Raw genomic sequence first — 20578 nt, 5'->3', positions numbered from 1 at the left:
GCTTTGTTTTTGTGTTATAGAAGCCTTCATTCAGACTGTGCTGAAGGACCTGAGGAAGCACCAAGTGAACGTGGACAATCTGAGTCCTCAGGAGCTTGACGAGATGGCAGATGTCATTGCTGACATCATTCAAGGTGTGGACAGAGACGAACAGGGAAGCGTTGGAAGAAAGGCTGGAGGAGAGCGAGGGGACCAAGAGAAGAAGAGACTAGATGCGCCAGAGTGGGAAGATTACAAGACAGAATTAATGAGGGAAGATGATTTACCAGGTAAGATCTTGTGCTTCCTTTGAAAGAAAAATCTTCCCTGAGTGCAATTACATTTCCTAGGCTTGCATTTTGGAGAGGACAGTGTGGAGGGGTCTAAGAAAGTTCTGAGACCTTAGTTTCTCCTGTGCACTGCGGATTCAGGGATTTGTGGTATCAATTTTTATCTATTTGAACTCTGTCTCTAAAAGCTTTCTAAACAGGGTAAGCTTACGTAGGCAATTATGTTGAAAGGCAAATAGCTGTCTGCTAGAATGTGTAGTCTCTCTACCTGAAGACTGAGTTGGTTTTAAAAAAATCATAATAATGATAGAAAGTGTTTTTAGTTCCAAGAGGGAATGTTTTAGAATATATGAACAATGGGGTAAAAAAAGTCATCTGCTTTCTGCTTTATGTACATGACTCTGCCTTTGAATGTCATGGTTGCTTGCGGGGTAAAACGAAAATTGCCTTCCCGAAAACCTCTTTCCCTCCTTTCACTGCACACAGAAGTAGCAAAGGGCGCCATCACATCCTCCTCCAAAGCTCATGGAATGTTCTTAAGGTCTTTGCAGAAGTGTTCAGTATTGTGATCAGCCCTTGAGTAGCCACACATCTGCATTAATGTGGGTGATAAAATTGGCACATAACCTGGAACAGGAGGCAATTTGAACCCCATCTCAGCATCAGAGGAAGGTGAACCTGTGAGGGAGGATGGGGCAGCAGAGCTTGCTGAAGTAGTGGATCAACCTAGTATGGAGGGAAGGTCAGAAGAAAGGCAGGCTCCCAGTGAGTGAAAACTTAAAAAATCAGCTGTGGACAATCCACTTCTGGATAATCAAGAGTTGATTGTATTAGAGAGAGGGCGGCAAAAGGTGAGTTCTGCATTTACAGTGCTTTGTGCTTTTCGATTCACAGGCAAATAGTCATTTATGTTGATGATGAATTTGGTGATGTCACTTTTTGTGTGAATTCACAGTCTGGCTAGGGCAGGAGGGTCATTTAGTTAGTTGACTTCAGGGTATTTTCCAAACCAGTCTGCTAAAGAAGTAGGATTCCCAGCTGGTAATTGTGGTCTTGGCATATTGAAAACTGTACATTTTTTTTTTTAACAAAGTGACAGATGAGAGAGATGAATTTCCAAAAAAACTCATTTTTGTAGGAATTTCTATTGAATAATAATGATGAATCTGTTATTTGTTAAGCTCTTACTTTGTTCCAGGCACTATGCTAAACACTGGGGTAGACACAAGATAATCAGGTTGGATACAGTCTCTGTCCCACATGGGGCTCACAGTCTAAGGGGAAGGTAGAACAGGCATTGAAGCTGATGATCTCTGTGCATGCACGCATGCACACACACACACACACACACACACACACACACACACAAAATCACCCACTTGTCATAAATTAAAGAAAATGAACTCCAATTTTGGAATAATGAATTAGATTACTGGCAGTTACTACAATGTCAAGTTAGTTGGGTATGTTTGCAAGGTGTACAATTTCTCTTGCTCCCACTGTGAGAGATAGTTAGGTGCTTACAGATGGCCTAGGAGTTGTTTTAGACCAAGGGAGGACTAGTCAAGATATCTTGGGCAGCATCTAAGTGTCCTGAAAGAGTTAATACTTCTCCCGAAGGACTGGATTTAATATCCTAGGGTGATTTGGGCTCTGGGGAGAATTCGGGTCAACAACTGTGACTGAACTTAATAGAAGCCATTACACTCAATTAATCAGACATATTCCTTGAATGCTTACTGTGTACAAAGCTCCATACCAAGAGTGGAAGAGTACAACCTAACAGAGTTGGTGGACATGTTCCCTGACCCCAACGAGTTTACACTCACTGTCCCTCTGAAATTAATGAAATACGCCACAGTACATTCACTGTATTGGTTAGTTAGACTGTCTCAGTGCCAAATTGGTTGTAAAGGCATGCTATGCCTGGTACTTGGGGAGAGCATTGATGTGACTTGTTGTGACATAAGTTGACAAAGATGTCTATGTAACACTCATGTCTTTTTCAGATAATGGTGTGCAGGAAGGCGGTGATCGAGTTTATGAGGAGGTAAAGTGTTTCTGCACAAATACTGCATATCATACCGAGAATGATTAGACCAGGATTATTAGAGTAAATTATGTAACAGTACTCCTAAGAAATAAATCAGCAAGGGGGACTAATAAAGCTGTTACTAGTTATAAAGCCATTGAGAAAACTCTTATGAAAGCAACACGAACAATAAAAAGAAAGTGACAGATTTATACCCAACCGGGGTTGATTTTATAATCTGAGCAACATTTTATGGTTCGCAGTCAATTCAGGGCATGAGCAAGAGTTCTCTCTTTCTGTTTCTCCCTCTCACACACACACTCTGATTTTTTCATTCTCTAGAAACGATTTCTATTTTTCTTGAGGGAGAATTTCACCAGCTAAATTTAGCATCAATACTAAATGAACAGTGCATACTTTATTTGACCAAAAACTATCACAGTGAGGACTGAAGACCGAAGTAGGGAGAAATTATAGTGTGGGCCAAATCCATGCCACATTTGAAGGTGAGATCTGGAGCTTTTTATAGCCCTGAGCTCTCTACTTAAATTCAGTTTTGGCCAGTTTCAACTGCAAGTTGCTGCTGCCTAATTTGATAACGTGAGTAGGCTGATTTCATGCAGGAGCCTTGGGCAAGGGCTTAGATCATAATTGATACTTTTTCTGGCTTCTATAACAGATGAAATTGGGAAAAAAAAGCTGCAGTTGTTTTTACTCGTCCTATTTAAATTAACAAGAGCTCTTTGTAGAGTTGTCGCAATGTAGGGGCAATAGGGAATTTTAATTCTAGGTCTTGTCTACTTATGGCATTTTTTGAGTGCTAACTATATGCCACGCACTGTACTAAGAGCTGGTGTAGATACCAGGTAATCAGGTTGGACACAATCCCTGTCTCACATGGAGCTCACCCTCTAAATAGGTGGGAATAGGATTTAGCCTCCATTTTACAGATGAGTAAACAGGGAAGTCAAGTGACTTACCCAAGATCTCACAGCAGATGAGTGATGAGGCCTTGATTAAAACCCAGGTCCTCTGACTTCCAGGCATGTGGTCTTTCCACCAGGCCATGATGTCTAATTTTCTATCACTGGCCAGAGGGCATTTTATTTTGGACTCAATAGGCATAGCTCAGAGTAAAGTTTGCAGAAACCAGCTTTCCCATTTTAATCCCTGAGGAGGCTTCTCTGCTCCCCCCATTTCCACTTCTGGTTTCTAATTGGAGTGCCAATGCAGGGAGTTATGACATAAAGGTGCCTTCTGCCTAAGTGGTATAGAGAGCCTCTTGCTATAAAGAAAACTCTACTCTCATCACAGGTGAAAGGTTTGGGTGCCACACTCGTGGACCTGTTGAATGAACACGAATCCCAACACCTGTCAAAGGAGCCTCCGCCTGAAAAACCCTTGAAAACTGAGGCTAAGAAGTCCGAAGATTCAGAGGCCTCCTTTTCTTCCTCAGAGGAAGAGAAGACCGGGGTTGAAAATGTCAAGAGCGAGACTTTTTCCAAAGAACTGACAGCTGAGAAGAAAATGAGTTCTGAGCCCGAGTCCGATGAGTTTTTGGAGTTCCAGCATTGGGTGCAGGGGACTTTGAAGCAGGATGAAAGACACCGTGAAGGACCTCAGAAAAACCTAGGGGAAGGCCTACAGTTAGAAGTGAAGTCTTCTGATGATGAGGAATATGGCTACATTGTCACCGACAAAGAGTAAGTAGAAAATTTTAATTGTAATTTTTATTTTTTTTTCCAATGGGAAAATAGAGAGTTAAATCCACGTGAGTGGAATAGCAGTGCAGTCAATATGAAAGCCGTTTCTTAAAGTATCAATAAGCTCTTTTCTTTCTGGGCTTCTAGCAAATGTGAAAGTGAGAGAAGAGGCTTCCCATTTTTCCTTTAAGTTTGTGATATGAGCTACATGAGGCTTGGGTGTTTGATGTCCCCTATGACCTGTGCCCTAATCCAGTTTCCCTCCGTCTGTTAAAGACCAAGCTTTAAATGCTGAACATCAAAGTACCTAAAATACCAGGGCCTCAGTAATCTTTAAGGGGAAAAAAACCAAACAAACTGATTCACAGTAGCAAAGTCTGATATTCAATCTGAAAGTAACCCAAGCAGAAGTCCAAACATCGTGTACCTTCTAAGCTGGATGTAAGCGACACTTTGCTTTTCAGGTGGTATCGCTAATGGCTCTGACATTTACCGTAATGCTTTCAGAAAAGTTATCCTTCGGATAACTTAGGGAGTGTTTTAAATGAAAAACTTATTAAGGAATTTTAGATTTGTATGTGTTTGTTAATAGAGGAATGGCATTTATTGAGCATCCACTGGGTGCAATGCGCTGTATTAAATGCTTGGGGAAATACAGTGAATCAATTAATTGTATTTACTGAGTATTTACTGTGTGCAGAGCACTGTATTAAGCGATTGGGAGAGTACAACATAATAGAGTTGGTGAACATGTTCCCTGCCCACAATGAGCTTATAGTCTAGAAGGGGAGACAGACATTAAATAAATAACAGATAAGCCCTGTACTGAGTGCTTGGGAGAGTACAAAACAACAACAAACGGATAGATACAGTCCCAGTCCACAACAACCTCACGATCTACCAAGGCTAGAATCATGCTACCAACCATAGAGACTATCAAGCCCCGATTGTGTAGCCCTTTATCATTGTCCTGGGCATTTCTGAGATACAGCACTGTATTCTGGATTGCATTACCAAACTTCACATCTCATCTCACAAACAATTGGCACAAAGGTCACCACGTACCCTCCCTGCTCTTGCCTCAGCAGGGAAACCCTGCAACCTCCAGACCAAGGCCGTAGCCCAGCCCAAGAACCAATAAGTGCCTAATAATCAGCATGAGTGGTCTTAATAAATTGTGTAGAACACACCAGTAGTGAATTGGGAAGCAGTGTGGCTTAGTGGAAAGAGCATGGGTTTGGGAGTCAGGGGACTTGGGTTCTAATCCCACCTCCGCCACTTACTGTGTGACCTTGGGCAAGTCACTTAACTTCTCTGTGCCTGTTACCTCATCTGTAAATGGGGATTAAGACTGTGAGCCCTACGTGGGACAACCTGATGACCTTGTAGCTACGCCAGCGCTTAGAACAGTGCTTGCCACATAGTAAACACTTAGCAAATACCATAATTATTATTATTATTTGGGGGCATCTTTTATGTGTTTATAGACAAAATTGCCTCAATCTTAGAGCACTATGCAGGAATCTTTGTGCTGAATAGTATCGGAATTTCCAAAATATTTCTTTGTTATAGAATTTTCTGGTACCAAAAAAATAATGCATTACCCTTCCCTCTCAGTAGCGTTTTATTGGCCAGTCGAAATCCAGCCGCAACTAGTGGTCAGACAGCTAAAGAGCCTGTCTACAGGTAACCGTACATCCAAGTTTAGCAGAGACAATCTCAAGTTTTTGGCTGCCTTCCCAGGATGTCCTGGAATTGGGGCTCCACTGGCTAAATGGGTCAGCCTTTCTTGCTCTCCACCTCCCCACCGTGCGGCTCTTGTGTTTTAACAATGCTTGGACTTCCATTTCTAGGTTGGACCGTGTTCAGTACGTGCTTAGTGCAGATCCGTCTGCATTCTTGAAGTATAGGCAGCCCCGAAGTGGCGTGGAACTCTGCCCCCACATTCTGCTTCCCCTTTAGTCCCACCTCCCTCCCCACGCCGCCCTGGCCCCATGCCCCTGTGCGCTCTCAGAGTCACTAGAGAGAAAGAGAAGGCATCAGCTACTGTCCCAGGATCCTATTTTTTAACTGAAATAATATCCGATGTCCCGGTTTTCAACAAAAACAATATGGTCAGCCCTTTTATACACCCAGAAGGATAACTTGAGTTCTTTCACCTTCTGATTCCAAGCGCTCCTAAAAAGATGGCATGCAGCGGTTTAGTTGACAGATGTCAGAGGTGATGCATTCAACACTAGATTCCCAGGCTTCTCTGGCTCTCTGGGTGTGAACCAAGGAGGTGCTTCAGATTGCTGAGCCGCGTTTCTAAGATGCGAGGTTTTAATTGTGTCCCAAAGAAGAGGTGAACATCTCCATGTAATTCTTGAAGAAAAGATTTGTGATAGTTTTAAAGGCTTGTCAAAATGGCAGCCCCGTTGTCAACAGCAAGAACAATAGGTCACTCCTGCTGTTTGTCTAGTGACCTTTCAGGAGCTTAGAGCAGTGCAATCCATACCAATCTATACTATACATCAGGGCTAATCTTAGGAATGAAATGACAGTTTCAGTGTAGGCAATTGTCTAACAAATCCTCCCCGGTGCTGTCTCAGCATTTTTTAATGGAGAGAACCCTATCAGAATGGGTCATTTCCTGTTACTATTGGTCATTTTCCAGGAGTAATGGAATTATCATGATAGTGATATTTTGAGTGGCGTCAACCTTCTTTTTCTGAACAGCACTGTATTTTCGTTCATTTTTAATGCCTCAAAAATGGAAAACCATCTGTTAGGGTAAATGAGCTTTCTTTGCCATTTAAATAGAAGTATTGTAGAACAAGCTTTTTTATACTACAACCTATAGTCATTCCTTATCAAGGGACGGTGCTCAAAGAGTTGACAGATTCCCTTTTCCACAGTATAATTTCTGAGTACTATTGTTGCTTCTATTATTTTGACAACTATCATTTCAGAAAATAAATTTGTCAAGTAATATTTCTAGACCACTATTAGTAGAAGGAACTGGGAAAAACGCCCTGAAATGAATGGTGCATTTAATAAGTAAGTTATTAATATTATTGTATTTGTTAAGAGTTTACCATGTATCAAGCACTGTCCTAAGAGCTGAGTTAATCCAGTCAAACACAGTCCATGTCCCATCTGGGGTTCACCATATAAGTAGGAGGGAGGACAGGCATTGAATCCCTATTTTACAGAAGGGGAAACTGAGGCCAGAAAAGTTAAGCGACTTTCCCAAGGTCACACAGCAGGCAATTGGCAGAACCCGGATTAGAACCCAGGTCCTCTGGCTTCCAGGCCTGTGATCTTTCCAGTAGGCCATACAGCTCCTCATGAAAGCCAGATTAGAGTTGCTGTTCTGCTTAAACTCCCTTTCAGGGATTGAATGACCAGACCTTTTAAGGATGCAACATAACAACATTGCATGAGGGTGGATGCTCTTTTCATTGGGACCAAAGTCAAAGAAGGATACTGGGCTTATTTTAATCAGCGCGCTGTTTGTATATGTGAGTTTTCGGATACAACAGGGGGTGATGTCCAGGGCTGTGTCACTTTGATTTCTATTTTGCTGATGAATCTGAAGGCTTCCATAAAATTGGGTGATGAGCGAGCCATTCATCTGCAGCCCTCTGAGATGAAGTGTTTCATCATGGTACGTCTCAGCCACTGGGACTTTGGTCAATACGAACAGATTTGTGAGCTAACCCAGGATGGAAATCTTTTGTAAAATCGCCTCAAAAACTGGAACAAAGGGTTACTTATCTCCCAGCAGGGAAGAAACTGCCTTTTAACTGGATTATATAATTTCCCACAGGCCTCATGGTCTATCTGATATGTTCGATTCATGAGGTAATTTGGAACCAGCCAATCAAATTGGATTTAGGGGAATGGAAACACACCGCCACCAAAACCTGAGGGGGTGGTGAGAGTGATGTCAAAAGCAAAGCAGGGACTGAGAACAAAGCAAGGACATTTTGAAAGGGATGCCCATGTTATCGCCAGATGTCTCCCGGAGTCTCAAATCAAGTCTCTGAAAATTTATTGTGAAATCTCCTATACTTTTTCTACCTTAGGAGAGCCTCCTTTCTGCCTAATGGTCAACTATTTGCCAGGTCCCTTATTTACGTGATTGACCTTGTAAATAGTGCCCTTACTCCAGTCATTTTTCCAGCCCCATAGTTTATTCAGTGAACTGGTTCAGAATCTATCCTTTAGAACTCTTTCCCTAAAGCTTCGTATTCACCATCTTCTTGGTCATTTTTAGGCGTTTTGATATTCCCAGAAATCGTAGATTTTTAAGTGACCTTAAAATACCATTGTCCGTGCTCCTGCTCTCAGCCACTTAAAATAGCCTAGAGAGATAAGCATTATCCTATTTTCAAAGACCTTCATGGATGGAGGTTCCACAATTTCCCTTAGTTTCCCATTATACTCTTTAGTCGCCCCCACCGTTAGGAAGCTGTTGCATCTATCTCACCCAAAGCCTTCATGTTGCAATTTCGGTCCCCATCCTCCTTTTCTGTCTTCAATGGAGCAGGACTAAAGGGGAACTCAAATTCAACAGCTACAAGTGATCACAAGCCCAGTTGTCTACCTTGTAGGTGTCAGAACATCTAGAGAGACCAATCAGCGTATTAGGGTTCAAGGTGTTACAGCCTCTTCTCAACCAGCCCCTCCATTTGGGAGAGGTCCATGGAGCAGAGAAGGCTAAACCCATTGGAGTGACATCCTCCAGTCCAGCCACCTGTAAGCTCATTGTGGGCAGGGAATGTATCTGCACACAGTAAGCGCTCAATAAATGCAACTGAATGAACGAATGAAATTCCATGGCCCAACTTGACCAGAGATAATAATAATAATGATGGCATTTGTGAAGTGCTTACTATGTACACAGCACTGTTCTAAGCACTGGGGAGGATACAAGGTGATCAGATTGTCCCACGTCTTAATCCCCATTTTACAGATGAGGTAACTGAGGCTCAGAGAAGCAAGTGACTTGCCTGAAGTCACACAGCTGACAAGTGGAAGAGCTGGGATTTGAACCCATGACCTCTGACTCCCAACCCTGTGCTCTTTCCACTGGGCCGTGCTGCTTCTAGATAAGCTCTAGCTCCCTGTGCAGGTGGCAGACTCCTTCAGTAATCAGGCTAAAATGAACTTCTCTGAGTCTTAGGACTCAACCCTGAAGCTCTGTCCTCTGCAACTGATGCCCAGCCTCACTGGGAAAGGTTTGGGATCTAAGACCCAGACTGCACCTCATTACCAGGGTCGGAGAACAGATCGAAGTTCGATTGGTGCTCCGGGAAGTTTGAGCAGAGACTGGTGCTGATGGGAGCAGTTGCCTTTGCTCGAGCAGACAGGGCTCAGGCGATTCCTGCTCTAACTGCAGGGAGTCAAGTCCACCGAAGCAGAAGGATTGGATCGCGTGCCATCGAGTCTTCTGGCATCAGGGATTGGACTCTCTGTGACTGAGCATCAGTTGAGTTCGTGTGGCCACATTCGACCATTCCATTTTAATTGTAGGTGATTCGTCATAGTGCTGAGATGAGCTCAACTGGTTTCCACCCTCAGTGTATGATCATTAGCCTGTAAGATCTTTAATTAGGAATCTGCAAGTGATCCCCTTGCATTTATCTGAGACTTTAGTTTGATACCTTATGCTCATCTAAAGGAAGATGTATGGCAGTTGTCTGGCAATAAAAGCACCTGAGGCTGTATAATCAGTTAGCCAGAAGACTCTCAACTCATGGGCTCTGCTTTGTGACAGAGGACTTGGCATAGAACACTGGCTGTAATAATTGTGATATTTGTTAAGTGCTTCCTATGCACCAAGATAGATACGGTGAAGTTTGCAGATCAGACACAGTCCCTGTCCCAAATGAGGCCTGCAGTCTAAGTAGAAGGGAGAACAGGTATGGATCCCCTATTTTAGAGATGAGGAAACTAAGGCCCAGAGAACTGAAGTGACTTGCCCAGGGTCACACAGGAGGCAAGTGGCAGAGCTGAAGCAACATGAAGCAGCATGGCCTAACAGGGCACAGACTGGAGAGTCAGAAGGACTGGGTTCTAATCCTGTTCTGCCGCTTGTCTGCTGTGTGACCTTGGGCAGGTCACTTAACTTCTGTGCGCTTTAGTTACCTCATCTGTAAAATGGAGATTACGATTGGGAGCCCCATGTGGGACAGGGACTATGTCCCACCTGATTAGCTCAGATCTACCTCAATCAATCAATCAATCGTATTTATTGAGCGCTTACTGTGTGCAGAGCACTGTACTAAGCGCTTGGAAAGTACAAGTTGGCAACATATAGAGACAGTCCCTACCCACCAGTGGGCTCACAGTCTAAAAAATACCTCAGCGCTTGGAAAAGTGCTTGACCTATAATAAGCCCTTAACAAATACTATTATCATTATTATTGTTAACATTATTATTAGCTGGGTGTAGAACCCAGGTCCTCTGACTCCTGGACCCGAGCTGCTTTCACTAGGCAGTGCTCTGCACACAGTAAGCGCTCAATAAATATGATTGAATGAATGAATGAATGCTTCCCCATATTGGTGACAGGGAAATAACCCTTAATGGTAAAATTTGCGACCATTGGCCTCAACCAGCTCTTGCCTCCTTACTTATCTTCACTCTTCACCTGCTACTGCCAGTGCCATGTGAATCTACTCACAGTTCTTCACCTGTACCATTCCTGCCTCTCACCCCTTGTGCATGTCGTCACCCCTTCCTGGAGCGCCCTCCACTTTCAAATCCACCCCACCAAAGGCCTCCCATCTTTGAAGTCTTCCTAAATAATGATCTTCTCCAGGAGGGCTTCCCCAGTTAGTTTTCTTCTCCGCACATCCTATCCCTCCAACTCTCACCTCAGCATTTCTGCACATAGTCACCTAGAGCATTCACTCATTCAATCGTGTTTATTGAGCGCTTACTGTGTGCAGGGCACTGTACTAAGCGCTTGGGAAGTACAAGTTGGCAACATCTAGAGACGGTCTCTACCCAACAACGGGCTCACAGTCTAGAAGGGGGAGACAGACAACAAAACAAAACGTGTGGACAGGTGTCAGGTCGTCAGAACAAATAGGATTAAAGCTAAATGCACATCATTAACAAAATAAATAGAATAGTAAATATGTACAAGTAAAATAAATATTTATGCACGTGTTGATTTATATGGTGGTAATAGTATTTGTCAATCAATCAGTGGTATTTATTGAGTGCTTACTATGTCCAGAGCACTGTACTAAGCACTTGGGAGAGTACTATACAACAGAATTAGTAGACACATTCCCTGCCCATAACAAGTTTTCCGTCTGTAGGACGAGCTTATAGTCTAGAGGAGCTTTTAGTAGAGAGGAGCTTGCAGCCTAGAAGTTATATTTATTAACCTCTTGCTCTATGTAGAACACTGTGCTAAATGCTGGAAGAAAATACACAGGAGGAAATTAAACACAGTTCCTGGCTCTCATGGGGCTCACAATCTAAAAATCTAATACTCTACCATTATTCACTTGACCACCTTCGCATTCTATTTTACCCTTAAATAATTTTGTACCAGTCTCCCCTGTTAAATGATAAACTCCTTGTAATGGATTGTGTTCTATATTTCGTTGTACTCTACCAAATGCTTAGCATAGTGCTGTGCACTTAGAGGGTGCTCAATAAATGCCTTCAGTCAATTGTCGGAGAGGACGTCATCTGGTCCTGTTCCCTGCATTTGGGGTTAAAGTTGCCTGAATAGGGAAAAAGAGAATGAAGGGGAGCCATACTCTCTCACTATCTGTCTGCAAAGCCACATAATTTATTCTAAAGAGGCCCATGGCTGACGAGCTTTTGCTCTCTAAATTGATTTATTTATCTATGCTTCTCTCTGGTTCCTATCATCATAGCTCCAAGGCAGAAGTCAGGAAGAAAACAAAACAATTTTGTCTATCAGAGGAAGGGAAGGTAGTTGAAGATTTCAAATGGAGGCCACTTTCCCCACTGAGATGTTCTCAAGAAAGATTAGCTGGTGAAATTTGCATTTCAGGGGTAGAATTTAGAAAAATCAGCATCTAATCTCTCCAGTGCAGGGGTGATATCTAGGACCTTAAAAATGGAATCCCCTTGGGAAATGCCCTTTGTCAATCCTAAGGGTTTGGGTGTCTTTTTTTTTTAATAGAATTGCAAACTAAGGTTTTATTAACCTTTGATATCCCGGAAGAAATCCTGGTGGTTTGACTTTAGGTGCTTGTGAGTGCTGGGGCCCATGAACAAAGACCTTTTAAGATATCAGAGAGTTCTCCTCTCAGTGGCTGCCAGCCCTGAACTAATTTGCTCCTGCTACTTTATGTAGTAGTAATGGTTGTAAAAATATTTAGTAAGCACTTACTCTGTGCAGAGCTCTGTACTAAGTACTGGGAGAGGATACATAGGTGAGAATTAAGCATGATCCCTGCCCTCATGGTGTTCAAAAATCTAAAAGATATAAGAACTGGAGTTAGAGAACCTGCTTAGGGGTAATTGGAGAAGTGTGGCCCAATTACTAACCTCTTGCCATCAGTTCTCCCCTGAACTTAGAGAAACAGCATGGCATAGTGGATAGAGCACAGGTCTTAGAGTCAGAGAGTCATGGGTTCTAATTCCAGCTTCACCACTTGTCTGCTGTGTGATCTTTTGCAAGTCATTTCACTTCTCTGTACCTGTTACGTCATCTTTAAAATGGGGATTGAAACTGTGAGCTCCACATGGGACAGGGACTGTCTTTAACCCAATTTGCTTGTATCCACCACAGCACTTAGTACAGTGCCTGGCACTTAGCCTTTAAATGAACACCACTGTTATCATTATTATTCTCCGTTTGCTAGGCAGCCCCTTTTCCTCACAAGTGAAGAATTTGCTTCCACCTCCCATTCAGTGTCAGAGATCAGCTCTCAGAGTCCATTGAGGGTGCCCCTCCCCATTTGAATTTGACTTCAAACTCTCCTCAGGCTATAAATTTTACATCTGTGACTTTTGAAACCAGCAGTGTAGCCTATTGGGTAGAGCGCAGGCCTGGGAGTAAGAAGGACCTGAGTTCTAATCCCGGCTCTGCCACTTTCTTATGGTATTTGTTAAGCACTTATTATATAACAAATACCATTATTATTGTTATTATTAATAGCATTTATTAAGCGCTTACTATGTGCGAAGCACTGTTCTAAGCACTTGGGAGGTTACAAGGTGATCAGGTTGTCCCACGGGGGGCTCACAGTCTTAATCCCCATTTTACAGATGAGGTAACTGAGGCACAGAGAAGTTAAGTGACTTGCCCAAAGTCACACAGCTGACAATTGGTGGAGCTGGGATTTGAACCCATGACCTCTGACTCCAAAGCCCGGACTCTTTTCCACTGAGCCACGCTGTTTCTCATATTACTATTATGTCAAGCACTGTTCCGAGTGCTGGGGTACATATAGGTTTATCAGGCTGGACACAGTCCCTGTTCCACATACAGTTGAGGAAACTGAGGTGCAGAGACATTAAGGGGACTTGCCCAAGGTCACCATGCAGCCTGGCTCACTGGAAAGAGCCCGGGCTTTGGAGTCAGAGGTCATGGGTTTGAATCCCGGCTCTGCCACGTCTGCTGTGTGACCTTGGGCAAGTCACTTAACTTCTCTGAGCCTCAGTTACCTCATCTGTAAAATGGGGATGAAAACTGTGAGGCCCCCGTGGGACAACCCGATCACCTTGTAACCTTCCCAGTGCTTAGAACAGTGCTGTGCACATAGTAAGTGCTCAATAAATATCATCATCATCAATTGGCAGAGACAGAATTAGAAACCCAGGTCTTCCGACTCCCACTGTGCTCTTCCCACTTGGCCATGCTGCTTCTCACACTTGTCTGCTGTATGACCTTGGACAAGTCACTTCCCTGTGCCTCAGTTACTTCATCTGTAAAATGAGGATTAAGACCGTGAGCCCCATGTGCGACATGGACTTTGGCCAACTTATTGTGTATCTACCCCAGCACTTAGTACAGTGCCTTGCATACAGTATGTGCTTAACAAATACCACACACACACACACACACACACACAAATTCTTTGAGAGAGCATTTCTTTCTGCCTTGTCCTTTTCGCCTTTTCTTCCCCTCCAGTTCAACCTTTTGTTCTCTATTATCATGTTGGGCATTTGCCTTTCATTTCTAATAATAATAATGCGAATAGCTTGGATTTCTAGAGCGCTTCTATTTTCCCCCCGGCCAGGTCCATTGCATCCAGGTTTGCAGACATGCTTTCCGGTTTAAGTCTGTCAAAAGAGAAACGCTTGGGGTTTGAATCAGAGCACCACTGCATATTCACCTTTTGGTCGATGAGGGAAGAGAAGCCTCCCCTGTCGTGGCGTAGCTCACAGCTTTGCTAATTATCTAAAGGCTGCATCCTGCACTGAGTCTTTTTTTTTTTCAGGTCCAAGATCTGCTTTTCCATTTAGGTCATTTGTGTCTTGATATTGAGCAGATGACAGAAATATCGTAGCTGCAGAAACTTTCCCTTCTAGTTGACCCCAACATTCTCCCCATTGGCAGGAAGGGCTATTAGGCTGACAGCAGTCCCAGTATGAATTATATTTGTTCTGACGACTTGACACCTGTCCACGTGTTTTGTTGTCCGTCTCCCCATTCTAGACTGTGAGCCCGTTGTTGGGTAGGGACCATCTCTATATGTTGCCATCTTGTACTTCCCAAGCGCTTAGTACAGTGCTCTGCACACAGTAAGCGCTCAATAAATACGATTGAATGAATGAATGAATGAGCAGTCTGGAGGCAACTACGGCCTGGTACCTAAGCCCATCTCTGCTGCGGTTCATACATGCTACCTCTGACTCCTCTTTCTTGTATATATGTTTGTATATATTTATTACTCTATTTATTTATTTTACTTGTACATATCTATTCTATTCATTTTATTTTGTTAGTATGTTTGGTTTTGTTCTCTGTCTCCCCCTTTTTAGACTGTGAGCCCACTGTTGGGTAGGGACTGTATATGTTGCCAACTTGTACTTCCCAAGCACTTAGTACAGTGCTCTGCACACAGTAAGCACTCAATAAATACGATTGATTGATTGACTGATTTCTTTAGGTGTGACACAACTCTCTTCCTTTAGTTTATCTTTCCTTCCTCACTGAGAGATAGGATGAGGTAGCAGTGTGGCCTAGTGGAAAGATACCAGGACTGGAAGCCTGGAAGCCCAGTTCCATGACTTGTCTGCTGTGTGACCTTGGGCAAATCACCTTACTTCTCTGTGCCTCTGCTACCTCATCTGTAAAATGGGCATTAAATCCTCCTCCCTCACATTTCGACTGTGAGCCCTATGTGGTACAGGGACTGTGCTGATTAGCTTGTATCTACCCCAGCTCTTAGTATAGTTCCTGGCACATAATAAGAGCTTAACAACTACCTTTTTTAAAAAGGAGGGGGAAAAAAGGAAGGGGAACGAGTAGAACCCATCAATGGGGCTTCCCATGTGGAATTTGAAAATGTGGAAAGTATAATCTGAGCATCATGGATAAGCAGTTTGGATTTCATTTTATTTTTCCAAGTCCCCTCTCATCTCTCTGACCCCCATATCTCATGCCCTAAATGCTCTGTCCCATATCTTGGCACCATAGAAATTGCTTGGCCGGTTCTGAGAAACTAATCTACTTGTGATTATTCAGATTCTAATTCTAAACTAGTGTGTGCCAAGTGTACTTTAGATATTTTTTCCAGACTTTCAGCTATTTATACTATTTGCTGTAAATCTCAAATTAATATTGGACCCTGCAAGAAAAAAAAATGCAACATTTCAGCAAAAGAGGGAAGTCCCTTGGTCTCATCTTAAATCCGTGTCTAGATTCAATGAGATTGGGTGGCAGTATCTCTGTTCTGTGTTTTCATTTTTAGCACAGATGACCTGGAAGATTTAAGGGGTTTTTAGAAAGGCCTGAGGAACCCTGGGACCATTTTCTCTTTTAACCATGCTGAGACGTGACAGAACTGTGTGGGGCACTGCATGTTTTTTGAGTTTAGCATAGTTTGGTGGGAGATTTCCATAATAGCCCTGGAGAGTTGATTCTCTTCCTCTTTAGCATTACCGCTGTCTTCCATGGTGTAGTAATCTCCAGTGACCTTCATAGTCTGACCACTGAAATTGATTTTTGCAAAGTGTCATCTGCGTTATAAATTGGTCTGGACTTGAATCTGTCTAAGTTAAGAGGTTTAAATTTCACACCTATTGGGTGGTGGGGGGAAGGGAAAATGTGGAAAGTGGAGATTTGCTGTACTGTCAAAACAGGAGTAAGCATATGAATGTTGAATAGATAATAGGGCCAGAGAGGAGAAGGATGGAAAAAATTGATTGTATCCAGATGTAGTCGAATTGCAGAGTTCTTCAAAACATAACTCTGGGCTTGCTGGTGGTGTTAAAAAATCATACAGCCAGGGCTGACTCAATTACAATGCCTGATTAGATTTAAGCCATTTTTACAAAGTGACTATTTCAATTCTTAGATTAACAGGTATTACTCTTTTGACAGAATTCAAGAATGAGGCGGAAAATATTTCACACAAATTGAACAGGAATCTCTTAGCAACATAAGCTTGAATTACATCCTTGCTTTGATCGCTTAGTGTTTATCAAGTGTCAAAATCTATAATAACTAAATGCAAATGGGAAATCTCTCTAGACATTATAATACATGTTATAAGTATAATTACAAATTATCTGAAAATGGAATGCTTTGAAAATTGTCTTCTGCAGTAGTTTACATTATGTTATGCCTTATTTTATGTTACTCATCGTATGTTATTTATGTAGAATGAAACCTCCCATTGGTAAAATGGAATAAAAATAATCCTCAGCTTCTAGAAGCTATTATGAAGTAGGATTTAAAATAATATGACCGTGTTTACCCATGCTCACAACTGCACGTGTTTTCCTAGTGTGGCCTGGGTTGCCTATCCTGATTTAGCCTCTTCAGATACTTGCATCCTTAGATAAACCTCAGTGTGGCCTCGTGGAAAGAACACAGGCCTGAGAGTCAGGATCTGGGTTCTAATCCCGCTCCACCACTTGACTGGGTGGGAATGTCACTTAACTTCTCTGTGCCTCAGTTTCCTCATCTGTAAAATGGGGATTAAATCCCACTCCCTTTTATTTCGGCTGTGAGCCCCATGTGGGACAAGGACCGAGTCCAACCTGATGATCTTGCGTCTAATCCACTGCTTGGTGCAGGGATTTGCACATAGTAAGTGCTTAACAAATACCATAATTACTATTATTAGTTGATCTCTCTCACCACTGAACCCTCGTCCACATCCTCCCTCTGGCTTGGAACACCCTCCCATTCCATATCCGACAGACCACCAGTTTCCCCACCTTCTGCTGAAATCATATTGCCTCCAAGGGGCCTTTCCCGACAAAAAACCCTCATTTCTCCTCCTCATTTGCTCTTCTTCATCACCTTGATATTGCTATTCATCTCACCCTCAACCCCACTGACTTAGGTACAAAGTCTTAAAACCTGACATTTCCCTTATCTGAAATTTGTTTAAATGACTGTCTCTCCCTCTGAACTGTAATCTCCTTGTAGGGAGAGATCCTATCCAACTCTGTTGTACTCTCTCAAGCATTTAATGCAGTGGTGTGCAAACTGTTCAATAAATAATAATGATGATAATAATAATAATGGCATTTATTAAGTGCTTACTATATGCTAAACACTGTTCTAAGCACTGGGGAGGTTACAAGGTGATCAGGTTATCCCACAGGGAGCTCACAGTCTTAATCCCCACTTTACATATGAGGGAACTGAGGCACAGAGAAGTGAAGTGACTTGCCCAAAGTCACACAGCTGACAATTGGTGGAGCTGGGATTTGAACCCATGACCTCTGACTCCAAAGCCCTTGCTCTTTCCACTGAGCCACGCTGCTTCTACTATTGATGGATTGATAAACCTCTCTTTCACTGGCATCATCTTTGAATGAGATGGGGTGTCGGGGGGTGTGGGGGTGTATGTGTGTGTGTGTTTGATCCAAATCAGGTGCATTAACTCTTCTGTGGTACATTTAATTTGGTTGCCTAAGTACCCAGTTTACTCTGGGTTTAGCCAGCTCTAGGTTTAAGGAAGAGTTTTTCTTAATGAGTTAATTAGGCATTCCTCAGGCAAATAGAGACATGAGAATTCTTATGATCATGGCAGCTGACCTTGTTTCCTTGAAGTGGTCATAAATAGTTGTTCGGGTTCAAAGATGACACTACTGATTGTGGGATTTTTTTTATTAGTATGCCTGAATAGCCTGATGAGACCAATTTAAAATGGACATCCCCTTCCACATCATGTGCAAGTAAACATTACCCTCTGATGCACTGCTGCATTTGTTCCTCAAACAGGCTGGTGCCATTTTTATTCTTTGTGGTGCCATGACCTTCCCGAAGCAGCATGGAAAAGCAGCATAGCCTGGGGGAAAAGCACAGGCATGAGAGTCAGAGTCTTGGGTTCTAATCCTGGCTGTATCAGTTGCTTGTTGTGTGACCTTGGACAGGTCATTTAACTTCTCTTTGCCTTCGTTTCCTCAGCTGTAAAATGGGGATTAAATACCTATTCTCCCTTCTATGTAGACTGTGAGCCCCATGTGGGACAGAGACTGTGTCCAGCTCGATTGACTTGTGTCTACCCCAGTGCTTAGAACAGTGCTTGACACACAGTAAATGCTTAACGAATACCAAAATGCAGAGAGAAACCATGATAGTAGAGCTGACATTTCTGTATGCAACCTGTGAGAGACTAGTTTGTATGTGTCAACCCATTCCTTACGTTCATTTAAACTGCAAGTAGTTGTTAGGTACCTTGGGAAGGGTTGCTATAACCACAGCCGCCTAACTCACCATCTCAACCACACACCCATTCCTTGCAAATCGGATCCCTCTTCCCCCAGAGACCTCTGATCTCCAGACCCCCTTCCAGGCCTACATAGCTTTTTGGACTACCATCCTAACCTGTCTTTATGCACAAAGCCAAGTCCTCAACATCACCTTCTCTGGTGAACCCAACTCCTCATGCCACCGAAATAATAATTATGGTATTTGTTAACCACTTACTTCATGCCAACTTCTGGGGAATTTACAGTGTCATCAGATCAGACATTCCCTGTTCTGCATGGGGCTCACAGTTTAAAGAGGAGGGAAAACATCCCTCTGTCGCTTCCAAACCACCAACTCCCAAACCTGATTCACCCCGCTATTTCCTCTGTTAGCTACACCAAGTGCTGTTGGCAGGAATCCAGCCCCTAGGCTTATTGTGGACACTTCAGATCATCCCAGTCTTCTACAACTCTGCCCTCTCTTCTCCTCAGCATCATTACTTCTCTTCTTCCTCAACTCCCATGCCCACTGTCCCATGAATTATTTCAGAACTTTGGCTATGTCTCTGAAGCTCCCAGGATACCCCCCTCCCCATTCTCTTGCTCCTGATGGCCTTGCCAACTCAATAAATGCCGCTGATGGATTGACTGACTGATAGAGTATCCCCTAGACGCCCAAGGATCGGTCGCATTAATAGAGGCAGACAAGATTTCTTCTGAGGGGACTGTTTTGATATTGCTGTGAAGTTCCTTCTTTCTTCTGGAGTGTGACATTCAGCCACTGACGTAGTGTGGATGGCACTTTGCAATCCTTTGCTTTATTTTTAGTTTGGAACTTATCAGGTGATCATCAGTTCAGCAGCCCACATGGCAATCATATTTACAATATGTAAATTGTACATTAAGAGGATTTGTGTAAACAGACACACGTATAATTACTCTAGTTAAATCCACCCTGCTCTTCTGTTGCTCAGTCCACTGCCTTTTAATCGATCGATCAATGCTATGTTTGAGTGCTTACTGTGTGCAGAGTACAGTACTAAGCACTTGAGAGAGTATAATACAGCAAAGCTGGTAGACACATTCCCTACACACAATGAGCTATCTTGAATTAATAACACTCTTTGATTTATTTTAACTAATCCTCTAGACCGTAAGCTCGTTTGCGGGCAGGGAACGTGACTACCAACTCTGTTGTATGGTAGTCTCCCAAGCATTTAATACAGCGCTCGATAAATACAGTTGATTGATCAATCAAGGTGATCCTATGGAGTACCCACTATTATCTTCTCTCTAGCCAGAGAAGCTGAAGTGCTTGACATTTCTTTGCATCCCATTGTGAAATTGGTTTTTAATCCATGACGAGATGTTCTTCCTCGTTAAGCAGTGCTTTTCTGCAACTGGCTTTTAGGGCTCGCTTTTCCAATAACTTTTTAAAATCCAAGTAAATCTATAAACAAGGTCACCTTTATTTAACTGTTTCATTAACAAAGCTAATGAAGTCACAGCTAGAGGTTCGGAAGCGGTGTGTCCTAGTGGAAAGGGCACAGGCCTGGGAATCAGAAGACCTGGATTCTAATCCCAGCTGGGCCGCTGGGCTGCTGTGTGACCTTGGGCTACTCACTTAACTTCTTAGTGTCTCCGTTTCCTCGTCTATAAAATGAGGATTCGATGACTGTTCTTCCGCCTACTTAGATTATGAGCCCCATAT

The 20578-nt window shown here is 42.9% G+C and overlaps 1 protein-coding gene across 1 annotated transcript in view; it reads left to right on the top strand.

Moving 5' to 3' along the window:
- Nucleotides 1–20578, top strand: part of PTPRN2 (protein tyrosine phosphatase receptor type N2) — a 661085-nt gene that overhangs the window by 165619 nt on the left and 474888 nt on the right. The window contains exons 6-8 of the mRNA XM_038755516.1: nucleotides 21–269; nucleotides 2279–2319; nucleotides 3616–4004. Of these exons, the coding sequence (XP_038611444.1) occupies nucleotides 21–269; nucleotides 2279–2319; nucleotides 3616–4004 (679 nt within the window). The remainder of the gene's footprint in view (nucleotides 1–20; nucleotides 270–2278; nucleotides 2320–3615; nucleotides 4005–20578) is intronic.

Source organism: Tachyglossus aculeatus, chromosome 13 (assembly GCF_015852505.1).
Source record: "Tachyglossus aculeatus isolate mTacAcu1 chromosome 13, mTacAcu1.pri, whole genome shotgun sequence".
Taxonomy (NCBI): domain Eukaryota; kingdom Metazoa; phylum Chordata; class Mammalia; order Monotremata; family Tachyglossidae; genus Tachyglossus; species Tachyglossus aculeatus.
The sequence above is the reverse complement of the archived record's forward strand: the minus strand, read 5'-3'. Positions and strand labels throughout refer to the sequence as shown.